Genomic DNA, 15,968 nt, shown 5'->3' on the forward strand with positions numbered 1-15,968 from the left:
GTAGATGGATATGTCTGATTTGCAATAACTAAGAGATTATTTTTTAAATTTTTTAATTTTTTTTTTACCTTGTAACTTCCATTGTCATCGTAAGTTTTGCTGTCATGAAGATTTTCTGTGTGGAATCTCCTTATGGGAGAACTGACCTGTTGTAGTGAGAACATAGATTTGTACATGCATTGACTGTCACAAGGGCATTTTCTCAGTAAGACTGTTATAAGAATATGCTTTCATTAATTTATTTAGATTGCTTTCAAAGCATTATAATTTACACTGGAAAAAACACTATTTGTCCAAGGAAGAATGTTCACACAAGTATTAATGTAATCCTTCACTTAGACCAATATGGCTTTAAGTATTTCTCCAGGCAGAGAGTTCTTGACTGAGCTCCAGCCCACACTGCACTCCAGCTCTGCTCTCCGTCACCACTAAATTCCCCTTTACCTTTTGTTACAATGCCACTGCCCCTGTCTTTCATTATTACCTTAACTACACACAAGCACTTCTATCTCCCTTCCATGACCCCATTGCTTTTCATCTTTTCCTTCTCCTCTACAGAAAGAATATTTTACTTCTTATCCTCTGCCTCAGTCTATGGCAGTCAGGGACCTCAGCTTCTCTCATTCCTATTCCTTGTCACCTCTTCTTAAAAATGTATACTCTCCCTTGAGTCTTATCCATCAAAATTGCTGTCAAAAATAAACGGTCTTTTTGTCCTCAAAAATAAATGCATGCCAAAACGTACTATTGGCCAAACTGCATCTCCAGCCAGCTTTCCCTTTCCCTTCGTCTCACAACTCACTTGAAACTTCATGTCCTCAAGTTTGTCTCTTTTGCTCCTTTAGGTTCATTTCTGATCTCTGTTTACTGGATTTGAAAAACTGTTTGTTTGTGTGATTTTGTAAGTCATTCTTAAATTTCCACATTGTCTGCTGTTATTTACTGGCACTAGTTGCCCTGTGGATATGAATGGTTTCTCTAACTCCATACAGACCAGTTCTTGTTCCCAGAGTTGCCTGTCATATAAGTGCTGCTGGGTGGAAGGCAGGGCTGGAAACTTTCTGGTTCTTGTAGGTTTAGTGTCACCCCACTAAGAGCACTAAGTGTGCAAGCCCAAAGGGTTAGAGTTGTGTACATCCTTAGGAACAAGACCTGAAACCTGATGAAGCTACTGATTGAAGTTCTGTTCCTTATGCAAGCCTCAGCTTGGCTTTACAAAATATATTTTTAATCTGGGCAACTTTAGAGTTTCAGGAAGGAACGGGACATCATTGTTCTCTGTTGACAGTTCCCGATTTATTCACATTTCAGTCTCCAAACTAAATCCAGGATCCTAAAATAATAAATGCAATGTTGAATCATAAGTCTGCGTCTGTCTGTTATACAACTAATAAGAGAGATTACAAGCACATAAATAATCACTCATTTAGCCAGCTTATCTTCATACCCCAAAGTGCTTTACAAAGGCAAATAGGCACCGCTATACTTAAATAAGCACTGCTATGCTTATTTACAGGTAAGGAAGTCAAGGAAGAGATTAGTCACCTTACCAAAGTTCATACAAATGTTAATGGCAGGAACTGGCTTCCTGATTGTCCTGTCTAATTCTGTATCTGTGGGACCACGGAAAACAGTAACCAGCACTGTTTTCCGCTACACTTTTTAATCGCTAGTATAAATCATTTGAATGTCTTGCATATAAAGGTAATGGGAAATATATACATTGAAAAAATCCAGTAAGTCAATTACTGTTTGCAGGATGCACAGATACAATGATAAAGAATACAAATACAATCTGTCTGGACGGGCTCATCCCCTTACATACAGCACACCACAAGCAGCCAATGTCTAGAAAAGTTAGATAAAGTGATATTGCCTTGACCTAATTCTTCCCTCAGACCTACATTTGCAGATCTGTCACACGTCAGTGAAATTGCCCAGTGATATCTGCAGGTGGAAAATTTTAGAAGGTGTGTTTCTACAGTGAGGGATTGATGTCTGTTTTTAATGGCATTTTATTTTAAAGCTCCAAACTACTGCACATCGAAGGTCCAACATGATCTTCATCAAATATTTGGGAAATCATCATCAGAAGACAGGCACTTTCTGGTCATTAACTGCATCGAGATAACAGTAGAAAAATAATCTTATGTGAAAACTGGTTAAGTGCAACGGGTAGGAAGATCCTTGACCCTCCTCTGCTTTATACAATTGTACTCAGTTGTTCAGACAGGTTCTTAGAGACACTTATTGTCATTAGAAATCTCTAGTATTGCCCATTTCTGTCTTGCCTATAGTCCAGAACAAATTAAGGCAAAAATTTAAGCAGTTCCAGGAAAAAAAAATCAGTCCAGTAATGTCATGAAACTTTTAAGATTAAAAATTAGTCTTTGTTAAACTTTGGGTTGCTAATTTTACATATTACTGTTAGGTGCTCTTCCGTACCAGTATTGGCATGTTAATAACTTATCTGAGCTGAGGTGGCTGTTATTATTTAGGTTCAATAAGAGCCCTCTGTGGGTTTGCTGCACACCATTTGGCAACAAAGCCTTTTCTGACTATAGAAGCAAGTGCGGTCCCCCAGCAAAGCAGCCACCTCTCCCAACAGCCACTGATGAGCGCAGAGCCCTGCTGTGAGCCTGGCCAAAGGACCTGCTGCTAAAGGCACTCCACTGCTTGCTCTTAATTCACAGACAAAAAAATGGGAGTTAAGTGCTTTAGACACAGTGCTTATGTCTAAATGCTAATCAGGGCCTCTGGTTTTCTCAGACACAAAAAAGAGAAAGAAAAGCTGTAAATCAGAAGGGTAATTTCTTATTTACAATAATGCTGTAGGGTTCAGGGTAGAGTTGCGGGGGTTAGCACTCAGAAACGCTTTTGTACTAACATTTCTCGTTCCGTATGTTTTCATCCTCTAGAAAAAGATGAGAAGAGAACAAACATGTCACAGGCAGAGGTAAGTGAATTTTTTTTTTCAAACATGTTTATTTTTAAAATAGGTCTATGGTTAAAACCCCTTTGAAACTCGCTGCTTCGTCCTTAATGTTTTTCTTTACGTCCTTAATGTTAATGTTTTTCTTTACGTTGTCATGCCATCTTCTGTAACACAGCCTTTCACTGCTTTCAAACCAGGGCTGTGTAAAGCTGTGTTGTGTCTCAGCTCTGACGGCTCTCCCTTCTCCCTGTAGCAGGGAACTGGGAAAGGCAAGTGTCGCCTCTGCCTTGATGCCATGCCCTGGCAAATCATAGCAAACCTGGCCCAAGGTGACCCTGCCAGCTCACCTCATCCAGCATCGCTTCGGGTCTACAAAAACATTGCAAACTCCTCTGCCCGTCATTTGCCAAGCCCACAACAGTCAGTGCATTGATGTTGTTTGCAGAATAGTTACAAGTCAGCTCCTCCAATCTTGTTTTCCAACCTCCCCTTGCACAGCTCCTGCAATTCCCTGATCTTTTTCTCCTTCACCCATTGCTCAGAGAAGAAGCAGGCAGTGCTTTAAATAGCAGTAGGAGGTATTGATTGGTTCAAATTTGGACTCAAATACAGACTCATAAAGATTTACTGGGGCGAGGATCAACAACCTATCCCACAGTGTTTATAAATAGCTTTCTCTTTCAAAAGAAGACAATATTTTATTTATAAATGTTATTATTCCATCCATTGTGATAAGGTAGGGTAATAGGATTGGCCATACTGCACGAAAGTAGTTTTCTTAAGAGATGTCTTAAATGTTCCTTGAAGAAATAGATCTTATTAAAATTCACAGACTATATACAAGTCAAAGTACTCAGGGAAAGAGGCATTTTCAGCAAATATTTGTGAAAAGGCAACATCGTTATGACCAAATATAACTTCTTTAAACCTTTTTCTTAGGAATGTGATATGATGCTACTTATGTGTGTGACCTTATGTAGTGTCATTATTCTTTGTATCTGGACATATTTTCATGTTCATATATAATGGACACCAATTTAACGGCTTTCATTTTGCAAAAGTTGCTCTGCTTTAACACTGGAATGTATTCCAGTTAGTTTTTGCTTAATTATACATCGGTATAATTATACTACTGTTACTCTATGTGTAATTTGGCTACCATTATTTTGAAATATTTGTACATAGATGTGATTTGGGGGCCATAAAAAGTTTATCTGTTTCTAAATATATGACTTAAATCAGGCCCAGTTAAAGGCTGAGTGACTGGTTGCTGAAATTATTATTTTAGAATATATGGAAAAGGTGAATCGGGAGGGATCTTCCATTTATTTATGCAAAAATCTGGATATTAATATATTAATAATTTCAGTACAACCTTACCTATACATGTTCTATATATCTACATATATGTACACATATACATTCATTACACTGTATTTAACAGGAATATCAGTTGATGTAAATCTTACAACTATTTTAATATATATAAAAATTTGTTTGCCTTATGAGAACCAGTTACATAGACTGTTAAAAGCACAGGCTATCTTAATTTTATGCTTAACAATATTTTTTTAGAGACAAGGGTAATTTTCAGCAGTACTGGGTCCGTTTTGCCTGGGAGCCACAAAAGTTGTCCGTTAAACATGTATGTTGTCCATTAAACATATATATTGTCCATCTAATCTTAGTTTTCCCTCTGTTCATGAAAGCCCAGGAGCTGGCATCAGATTTATGCAATATCATGTTCTTAGAAACTTCTCAGATTGGTGTGTGCACCCTCTGAAAGCATCTGTGGGGCCAGACCTGGAGCTGCCATGACCAGAAAACTCTCCCTGTGCCCGTCTCTTACTGCCTGTCTCTGTTTTGTCCCTCCCCAGTCCCAGAGCGCATCTCCCAAGCAAAGGAAGCAGAGCGTCTTCACCCCGCCTGCCCTCAAAGGTACTGTGCAGGTACTGTCTCTGCCCTGGCAGGGTGTGGAACCCTTGCACCCGCCGCAGCTCCAGGTCCCCTCTGGCAGGGAAAACACTGGGGGGTTGAGCAAGGGCTCTGCCTGTGAGCAGTGTCTGCGGAGGGGTCATGCTTAACCATCGCTGTTTTCACACTTCAGAGTGACTCTCTGGCGTTGACTGTCTGCTGGTACTGATCATCTGTCTTCACCACAGAATCCTGCGGCACTGGCAATTTTTTTTAAAAAAAAGCAGACTTCTTTTTTTACAAAATCTTGATACTTTCATTAGTTCAATGTAACAGATAGTTCAATGCCAAACTTTGAAGAGAACTCATTGAATACATAAGTTTTATCAATTCTGGCCCCATACAGCTGTCTGTTTCTTCTTTAAATGACTCCCATATATTCTGCCTCTCTTTCCAGGCAGCTGTAGGAAGAAGAATAACCAAAACTGTGGTCTGAGTAGATCAGGAGAAATGAGAAATCTTGGTAAATGTTTAAGGGGCTTACACTCTTTTCAGGAATGAACGTCAAAGCAGCAGGAATATGAGTTGCGATCAGAGCAAATACATTTAGGCCTTGTTTCTCAAATGACTCTCAACAGAGTTTGACTTGCTGGTGCTTGCAGTGAAGCAAGATCTATAGTGATTCACCAGCACTTCCAACTGCCTCTTGTCAGCGCAGCATTATTTTTCAGGCTGCAGACCAAAGGCTATCCTGCCAGGTGTCTCATGATAACGAATATCTTTAATTTCCATTCCTTCTCCTTAACACAATTTATTACCTGGGGAAAAAAAAAAAAAGTAGGATATCTGATTTGTTGTGTGAAAAATACTGCTGCTGTCATTAAGTAATTTGCTGTATCAGCCAGTTCTGTGTATCTCATCCTGTAGCTTCAGTTCTCTAGTGCTTGTCCTAGCAACAGTTAAAACATCACTCAGGTGCCACATACTTACTATCTGATTGTCAAAATGGGATAAAGTTTGTGTACTGGATATTAGAAATAATCTCATTACAGTCAATTATAACAATTTGTGGAATGAAGAAGCTTTGAATGGGTAGCAATAATATCTATTGATCTCACTGCTGTATTATTTTGCTGCACAAGCCTAAACTAAACACTGCATAAATGAAGTGCCCTGTAAAACAGGTCCTTATATCTCCTCTCAAGGACTGCAGCCTACTCAGTGTTACCTTTAATACCCTGCCGAGACCTGGGCAAGTACCTAGCACAGTTTACTTCCACATCAACTTAATTCCCAGGGAACAGTATGCAAGTATGTGATTCAAGATAAATCACAACTAACCTGAAGTATCTCGTTGAAAAGAACAAAGCGCAGCACAAAGTGCCTCTCCTCTATACCTCAACACCCTAAACTACACAGTATTCCCAGATTCACAGGTGGATACCTGGAAATTGATAACCCTTCCTGTAAACAAGCTGGATTGGTCCAGATTTACGATACTGTAACCATGATAAATACTGTCCTTTTTATTTAAAAATGATTGGAAGTAGAATATTCATTATCTCTTCCTCTTTATTGTTATGAAAACATGAATGTTATTTTGTTTACGCCAAGAGATTAGGAGGCAAACATAGCAACGAGTGCTAAGAAAGCATTACTGAGAAATACAGAGGTTTTGTAATGATTTAAATTATTCTAGTTTTATAGCAGTAGAAGATAACAATATAAGCAGTATTTTCAGAATAACAGGCTTCATAACGGCACACTATTCCCACAGCCTTGCGTATGTTTGTTTCCTGCAGGATGTTTCTCCCTCAGTATATTCACAATATGATATTCAATATACAGTAAAGAATGAGATTCTGAATGCTGAACCTCTCTCCTTTACACCCTTTTTGGCTGCTCTATATCCTCTGGGTCTGTTATTAATGAAAGGTGGGATAGACTGTAATCTGGTAATTTGCATTCAAATATGGAGACAATAAATCTCCGTAAACCAGAACTCGTAGTAGAAAAGAGGGGCAAACGTTTTCATTCATTATTTTTTTTTCTGACATTTTAGTAGTTTTTAGCTGCTGCTAACTCAAAGGTCTCAGAAATAAGCCAAACTTGCAGGTGGATGCAGAGCCTGGAAGCTGAGACAGCAGCTGTGTGCGGAAAGCTGTGGGAGAAACTGGGGGCCACGGCACTGCTCTGTACCTGCAGCAGAGAGGTGGCCAAGAGAAACTGTCAGTATAGTCATATTTCAGCCTGACACCAAATCTCCAAGTAGCTCCTGAGATTATGATTTCTTCTTTGAGCTGAAAACATTTTTGCTGCACTCCTTGCAAGTTTCTTGAAATAATTACAACGCTGTGTGAGAAATGTTGCTGGTTTCATGAATTCATAGCTAAGCAAGAGAGAGAAAGCAAGAATAAATGAACCTCTTGTGTTGTGATTACAAACAAATTAAGAAATTGTTAACATGGTTAAAAGGAGTAAAAGCAACATCAGACAAAAGTGATGACTAGTTACAGTACCAGGATTGTAGTACATGTTACATGGACTATGCAAATGCATGAAAATATATGAAATAAATGAAAATGCAGTACTGCCAAGGTTCTATATGTCATGGTAAATAAATGGAGATCAGCTTCTTGATCAAATGTGGGCGTATTTTTCCCCTCCGCCATAGCGATTTTATTATCTGTCTAAGATTGCCCCCAAAGTATTTTGGTTCTCTCCTTACAATGGCTTGCTCTAGCTTGAGGCAGGTCTGTAGTTGCTGCAGCATGCTGTAGCAAACCCATGTGTCTGCAGAGCCCGTGTCACGTTATGGTGCAACAGGCAGGTTCTTATTACTATATATTTATGTGTACTTTGGCTCCCGCTTTTATTTTCCTAAACAAAAATGCACCAGAGTCCCTACAGACAAGCAAATAGCTGACTCATCTCAGAGCATTGTTCTTTTTACTGGAATACAGTGTGCTGGAAAAATCAATGTGAGAACTATTGATTTAAGTGGTAATCTGGAGAGCGAATCAGACAGAAAACCAGATAACAGCTCAGTGCAGTGTTCTTGTTAGTGTTATATTACCAAACCTAATGGATGTCAAAGAGGTCTTCCATTTTGCTTTCAAAAATATTTCTTTTTCTAACCCTGCTACACTAGGTTTTGTTAATTCCACGCTATTATGTAGCATGCAATAGTGGCAAAAGTCAGTATCTGAAGAGTAAACCAAATTAGTATGTTGTGTTTTACTGCTTGTCACATCTTTTCTAGGTATAGCAGCGCTCTTAACTGAGGATTCATCACCTCTGTTTCCCCCATTTGTGTCACTTTTTCTTCCGTTACTCTTGGTCTTTTATGTCTGAACTTCAAATTTTCTCATCCTTCTGTAACTTCCAATGCTCTAATATGCTGAACTTTGAGCTCCATCACTTTCTTTCATTTTAAGCTTTTCTTCTTTTTGTGCGGAGCTTGGCTTGAAGCTCCCTATGAAAAAGCATAAAAACAGCCAGAGAGAGGTTTTTCAATCTGAATAGTCACCAGTTTTAACTAAGGGCTATCTTTTCCAGTCAGTTGTCATTGTACAAGGCCTGTTTCTCATTCTGTATGACAAAACCAAGAATAATCCTTTGGTCCTTTTCTTCTGTATCAGTCCAACTGATTTAGCACAAACATCCATCCATCCATCCATCCAATTTAGCACAAACATCCATCCACCCATTCATCCATCCATCCATCCATCCATCCATCCATCCATCCATCCATCCATCCATCCATCCACAAATAGCATCTTTAGAGATATCTTCATTATTCTGATCAGTGGGTTAGAGGAGCCCCTGGAAGTCTTGCTGGATTCTCACCCTTTTCACCTCACGCTCACCAGAGAAGTTTAAAATGGAATGATAACCCTCCCAGGTAGAGATGGACCAAGTGGAAGGCAGCATAGACTGCCATGGCAGAAGCAGATTGCGCTTAGGCCAAGTAATGGTGTTTCCTTAGCATCTCATTGCCACCTGAAAATCAAAAGTGTACATTTGAGTCTCAGAGCTACAGCTTTTGATCCCAAGGCGTATTTTGTACTGAGGCAGGTTTCCTTTTACTTAGATAGTCACATTTTGTTTAATATCTCAGCTCATCCTTGAAAGGAAATGCAGACTAAAGTGACAGGAAGCAGGATTTACAAAGGCAAACAGAAGAGAGCCTGAGCTGTTCCCAAACCTGCATATCTCCCTAGAGCTCCCAAGTCTCCACATTATCTACAAGCTATTGCTATTAATATTACCAGCTATTTAAATACCATCAAGGTCTCCCCCTGTGAAGGAAGTGCACATTCCCGAGTGGTTTGAGGATTTCATTAACAGTGAATCTACTGGTATGGGTGTGCTAGAGGTCAGGAAAATAGGAAACCTTCACTCACCCTAGTTCACCCAGCAAGAGGCTACTTAGATCATCATGAAGATCCTACTGATTTCAGCAGTCTCTAAAGAAAGTTCCCGCAACTTTCTGTGTTAACTGGACAACCTTTGCAATTAGCTGCCATCAAATCATAATTAAAGTCTTACCCCATAGAGGTGAAAGGTACTTTTGACCATTTTCTGTCTCAGCCTTTTGGGAAATACATCCTTTAAATTCCCCTCAGTGTATTTTTCTTTGCGTAGACACAAAGATTTTTTTCTTGAGCTAGGCTCCAGCTACAACATTTGAAATGGGATTGAATTTGAGTTGTTATAAATCTAAGGAACATTCAAAGACATCATTTTGGTTTGACTTATTAAAACAGCTAAGACTCACTGCCTGTTCCCAAAGTGTTCAGACCCAGGGATTTGATACATGCATAATTCTAGTGTTTACAATGATGGTTGATATTAAATGAGCTCTTTTCAGCTTCTGCCATGAATTTCAGATGCTCGGCTTGTTTAGCGCCTGCTTGTTCTTCTCTCCAAAGGAAACAACATGCAGAATAAATGATTAAAATCATGATGTCCCTCCTGAAATATGTAATTTATTAGAAGCAATTAGTACAGTATGTGGCCCTCATCCAAATTTGTAACCCCTTAGGCCAGCTTGATGATGTCTGATGCATCTCATTACTTTGTGACTGAAGGTTAACAAGGAACACGGATAGAGTCTGGAGACATAAAAGATTATTGTTAGTGTGGTAAGCACTGAGTTCAGACCCCACGAGAATCAATGCAGAACAAAAATCTCAGGCTAAATTTACTTCTGGTGTCAGAGGAATGAAGTTTGTAAGTTTTAAGCACTGACTACAGAAACTTGTATCATTTTAAAGGCTGCCCTCTTAAGGGGCAAACTGCAAAAAGTGTCTAGCGTTAACTAAACACAACAGTGTAAGAACAAGAAACATCATGTTATACTTGAGAGGACAATACTGTGTATTTATGTGATTTCTGCTTCATACACTGTCTTAAATTTAGTCTTTAGGATATCAGTATTAGCCACAATGTAACACATCTTACACAGTTTTCTGAACATCAAGCCCAGGTTTGTGAAAATTCAGACTGAATTGGTGCCCGATAAACTTTTTTTCATGTGACTAAGTCAGTTTGGCACAGGGTATTACATTTTCCCAGTATCTCCAATGATGATTCTTTTTTTAAAAAAATGTGATTCCTGCACGTGAGTCATGAGGCCCGAACAAGAGAAGGAGATGGTTTTCAACTATCCTCTCAGTCCTGAAAGTGTTTTTCAGACCTCCTTGCTTTTACAGTGGGCTAAAGGGCTGCAATAAATACTGAGTGGACAGCTAGAACTGCTCCACAAAAGCAGGCACCATCCAGTAGCTGAAGTGATTCTTGAGGTCAGGGCAAGTCCTCCTCTAATCCCTTAGCAGAGCTGCAGTGTTCCAGGCGAAGCATCTTTTCTTTAGCCTGGTGACCCTCATTCTTCAGTCCTTTTAGGAAGATCTAACTCAGTATGCTGCTTCTTGGGTAACAGAAGGCAAAGCTCTGCTTCATTTTCCGTGTGCACTGTTCTTGTTTGTGTTATGATGTGACAAAGCACCGTAAGAGCATTTAGTTTCATGGGTGAAAGTCCCATGACTGCCTGGACCTCTTGTAGCACTGGGGAAAGAAAATTCATGCTGCAGTATTGGAATCATTATGTTTTCTCCTTTTGCCAAACCAGGTCACAAAAGAAGGGTGCAGCTTTGGTTTCAAAACTCGTTCTTCTCTTCATTTATATACCATTCTTACCCACATCTTAGTCAGGGGGAACCTCGATGCTCTTAATGTAGTGTAGCCTTGAGCAAATTTCCTGGATATCTTTTCTATGATGCTACTTTCCAGTGCTTGGTATCATTTTATCCCTCTCTCCTTCCTCAGACTTATACAGTAGTATGATGACAGTAGGTACAATTTTTTAAAAAATTAACTAAATTAATTAGTGAATCACTGCGTTGGTGAACGGGATACATTACATTGCTGCCATCTGAAGTTCAGTTGGCTGCCACCATTCTGCTACTGCCCGAAATGTTGGCAGACACTGCCATAGTCTGTATTTAATTTCTTACTGCTGGCAGCTTTGCATACATTTCATTTCACACAGCTGGCGGCTTCTGCTTCAAAATGGCTCTGGCCTTGGCTGCAATAAATACCACAGTACCTTTAGAGAGACTGAGGTGTTCAGTGGAGACTGAGCTTGACATCTGTTCTACGGCAAAACTGGGATGTTTGTGTTATAACTTGTCATCTGCCACTATTACCTGGCGTGTGAAAAAGAAAAGATTGCGCCGAGCACTAATATCAGTCCCCTAAATTACCATGTGTGGTTTAAGGGGCTGATCCAACACGGTCTGAAGTCTGAGGGAGTACTTCCACTGATTTCATTCGGTTCAGCGTGGAGTCCACTTATCTGATAGCTCTTTCTAATCGTCATGCAATGGATGCTAAACTGGCCTCTTTTTAAGGATATAAGTTTATTTTTATGATAGGAGGGTAATCTTATAAATGTCTGTGAAACAGCATTTATGACTTGAAATGAATATTGTTGAGCATTGTTGTACTAAATATAGAGCAGTGTAAACATCATAGTATTATTAATTGCTTCTAAGCAGTAACAGACGACATTAAAAAGCCAACCTTTTAAGAGATAACAGCATTAAATATTACAGAAAGAGAATGTGGGAGACCTAATACTTACTTTGAAATACAAAGTAGAAAGCCCAGGAAGGGCAGCATGGGTTATTCTGGTTACTTTATATCACAAAATGTATTTATAGTGAAATTCCAAAGATTTTGTCAGTGTGGTGCTCTGAATTGAAACAGCTTTTGAAGAAAAGATAATATTTTTGTAGGAGAAGATGTAATGTTCTTATGAAGCTAGACATTTGGCAGGGCATTACATTTTATTTTCTGGCTTTAGCTGTATGTTCTACAGTGGAGGTTAACAACCAAGTCACATAGCAGACACTGACTCCAGTGAGTCCTATTGTAATAAATAATAATTGCTCCTTTGTTTCATCTCAAGTATTTAAAATCCTGAATTTGATCCCAAGCAAGATGATGGAATGAAGACCTAGATTACATGTTGCTGCTCCTCTTCAGCGTTTGACATCTCCTGGGCTCCTGGAGAGGAGCTGCAGGATCATGCATACAGGAGGGGCAAGTATATGTCAGGTGCTCGCTCCTTCTCAGCTCTGTGCAAAGTCAGCCCTGCTGGGAAGAGCACGATCCTCCCACCGCACTGCCAGAGGGTCTGGCATGTTGGGAGACAGTGGGGGAGCTTGCTCAATTTATATTGCGGTCTTCTGGACGTAGAGATGGGTCCGGTGTATAAACACGGAGGAACCTCTCTAGTATTTTTCTGAAAATCCTCCATACTCTGTAGGCTCATGTCTCATTTAATTTACCCTTAAAAGAAAAGCCTTCCTTGCATTTGAATCCAACTACGTATTTCTACAGTTGCTCTGTGGCTATTAATGTCTCCTCTCCAGGAAATCAGGTTTCATTTATAAAAACTTCCACCCCCAAACCTCAAAGCTGCCGGAAGACAGAATGACAAGCTACAGGCAAACTCAAGGTTAACAGTGAATTCATATAACATGAACGGCACCACCATGCATTGAGCAGTGTCTGATACAGCAAAATCACCCTACAGCTTTCCAGCTAAGACTCCATCAACTGCTGGTCCATATGAGCAGGCTCGCAGCCCGTCAGCAGGTCTCCCGCCACACGCACTCACTTCTCCTGGGATCAGGGCTGGGAGGTTTGAAAAATGCAACCATTTCCTTGAGAGCAGCTCCTGCCCACAAGCTGCCCTTCCAGGTTAGTAGCTTACCATTGGTTATTTTACTTTCTGCCATCAGGTTTCATTCTGACCCAAGCAGATGTCCAAGTAGTATGCTAGCTTTGCGATATCTCTGTCTCTGAACAATGTGGTCCTTCTTTCTGTGGTTAGGCTAAGAGAAATCTTGATTCTGGTTCTTAGGGACCATCTGCATTGGGTTTCTTGTGGTGAGAATGTTGTCTGGTTTTCTTATGATTTGATTTTATTTTTTTTTCCTTTTAAAGTGTATGCCTATTAGTCTGAATTTATTGAAAAGAAAAAATTTTCTAAAGAAGGCCATGTGGTTCTCCTCCTCTCCATAATTTCTCCCTTCCTTCACCCCTTGGGATGTGACATTGCCCAGTTTAGCAGGAACACAGAGTTCCCAAAACCATCCACCAGAGCTTTGGCATAGAGACAAGAACATGAACAGCCTGAAGATTTCAACCACATCCTTTCAGGCCTGCAGCTAGGACTGAACACTAGCATGAATTATGTGTGTGAATGTGACCAGAAAAACACAGGAAATACTGCAGCAAGCATATGGATCTGAAAAGGGATTCATTTTCTTGAGAGCTGCATGGGCCAGAAGGATGTTGTTTAAAAAGCTCTCATTTGGTGTAGCTGCTAATTTTTCTTGAAACAGTGGGAGGATTTTTCAGGTCTTTCAGCACTCACCCAACCTATGAACCAGTGGATCGTCTATAGCCAGAGGAGATTGTCAGCAGGCTCTGAGCAATATACTGAGTTACTATTTTTAAGAATACATTTAAAGGAATTGTGGGATCTAATGACTGCTCAGAAGCAAAAAACAAACCTAAAATGTTTGCTGCAATTCTCCCATCTTAGGGTGCACCTTTACTGCCTATGTTGTGCGCACAGCAAGAAGTATATGTAAACACCTATCTGGTAAACCCTGGAAGCGGTGCAGTTTCATGGGCTACTTAGTGCCTGCAATGGCATCTTTCCAGGTGACAGGGACACAGGACACATCAAGGTTGCACCTGTACCTGGAGAGCAGCTGGTCAGCCATAGGAAACCCAGCTTAGCTGCGACTATGTCCAGTTTGAGACATTAGACTCAAGAAAGATGAGGCCAGTTAAATGGAGAGCAGTGAAAACTGGAGGCAGTAAGACACCGCTGGAGAGAGGGGCTGAATGATGGTAGGCAGCGGGTCAAGTGGTTGCCTGTATCTCAGAATACCAGGGCAACCACATCCCTCCAAAGGCAAAGGGCATCAGCAGGTTTTTCTTTTCCTTTACGTAAATTCAGTTTTCAATCTCCTTGCAATCTTGAAGAAAACCGAGGTATTAAAAGTAGGATTTTTGGCATGCAAGCTCCCTCTGGTGACACGTAGGTGTAGTTCCTTAGCACTAGTTCTGGCAAATTACTAAATAGCAGGAACAGTTATAAGAGGAGTCGAATTATATTGGGGCCTGACTGCAATTTATAATTTCCAGCCAAACTCTGTAAGGTTATTACTACATTGCACCTGCACACCAGCAGTTTTTCCCCAAATAGCTGGAGTGGTTAGAGCCTGGCTTTTCTTCAAAGTCACTCTTGCGAGATCAAAAGAATAGCGGTAAAATTAAAGAATCTATGACTCTGATACAAATGTGTCTAAGCCTTTAGAGAAGAGGCTACCTCTTCCATACTTTGTCTATGTTTTCCACAATAAAATTGAGTAAGCTGATATTCTTGCTTGTGCTTTCCAGAAAAAATGAGAGCAATACTTGTTTTCAGGTTCTGACTGTTAATATGAAACGCCAGATAGAGTGCTTCCACGCTGTAATTACATTCTGGTTGTACTGGATGCTGGCTCTGGGGTATTTTGATGCCTTAGGCAAACCAGAAGAGGTAGGTTTCTCCAAAGCTCACTCACACAATAAAGAGCCACTAAAGATTTTGCCCCTGATGTTTTGTTGCTCATGGCAACTGCAAAGTGAGACCGGTTGTATCTACTGTACTGCAAATAATTTTTGATGACGGCATTTTATGTTGAATAACTGATTTCTTAACATTGGTTTTTAATTTGCCGGCAAGCTAAATCCCTTATATTTAAGAATTTGGTGGGGTTTCAGTTGTCAGTAAGCTTAATGAGTTAAAATGAGAACGTTTCAAATTTAAAATATTATTGGAGGTCAAAATAAACTTTTCACTGTTTTCATCTTCTCTTTTCTCCTCTCCCAAAACATCAGTGCAGAGACACTGTCCAAGACCCTTTCTGATGTCTAAACTAGGACTTGGGTTTTGCTGAATTTGTGTAACAGAGAAGCACCGTGGCTGTGCATAAGCATTATGTACTAAATGGTTTTGTGTTTCTTTTAGGGGTGGGAAAACCCACCTATATTGTTGCACAAAACACCATAAATCACTAAGTTTTGCTTTCTCTCCCTTGATTCAAGGGATCTGTACCCTTAATCTGTGAAAATTCTACACCAGATGTTTCTGATTCCATGTTGTGTGGGAAAGGATCACTGTTTTCCTGGATTCCAGGCGGGAAGAGTCCCCCTTCCCACTTGCCTCCTGATCAGCATGTGTGAGCAAGCGCAGTTCAGCCCCTGGTTAGGACTAACAGAGGTACCTACTCCCCCCCTCCCCTTCCTGCTGGCTGCAGCAGTGGAACTTTAACGGATCACAACCACCTCTTAAGGGTCAAAGGCATCAGCCTGAATCTGGGTGGACTTCACAGCAGAAGCCCTGCTGGAGTGAGTGAGCACCTGCTGGTTGGATGCTGGTTTGTTGAAGAGATAGTCCATCTCCAGTGGACCAAGCCCCCCATGCCCCCTGTGCAACCAGCCCCTTGCCCAGGCTGCCTGCCTGGCTAGTGGGCAAGTCTATCTTGCT

The 15,968-nt window shown here is 40.4% G+C and overlaps 1 protein-coding gene across 1 annotated transcript in view; it reads left to right on the forward strand.

Annotated features, from left to right (window-relative positions):
* Positions 1-15,968, forward strand: part of PPP1R1C (protein phosphatase 1 regulatory inhibitor subunit 1C) — a 54,234-nt gene that overhangs the window by 19,407 nt on the left and 18,859 nt on the right. The window contains 2 exon segments of the mRNA XM_026853202.1: positions 2,919-2,956; positions 4,813-4,873. Coding sequence (XP_026709003.1) covers positions 2,919-2,956; positions 4,813-4,873 — 99 coding nt within the window.

This window comes from Athene cunicularia (genome assembly GCF_003259725.1).
Source record: "Athene cunicularia isolate RWA chromosome 7 unlocalized genomic scaffold, athCun1 chr7_part2, whole genome shotgun sequence".
In the NCBI taxonomy this organism is placed as follows: Eukaryota; Metazoa; Chordata; class Aves; order Strigiformes; family Strigidae; genus Athene; species Athene cunicularia.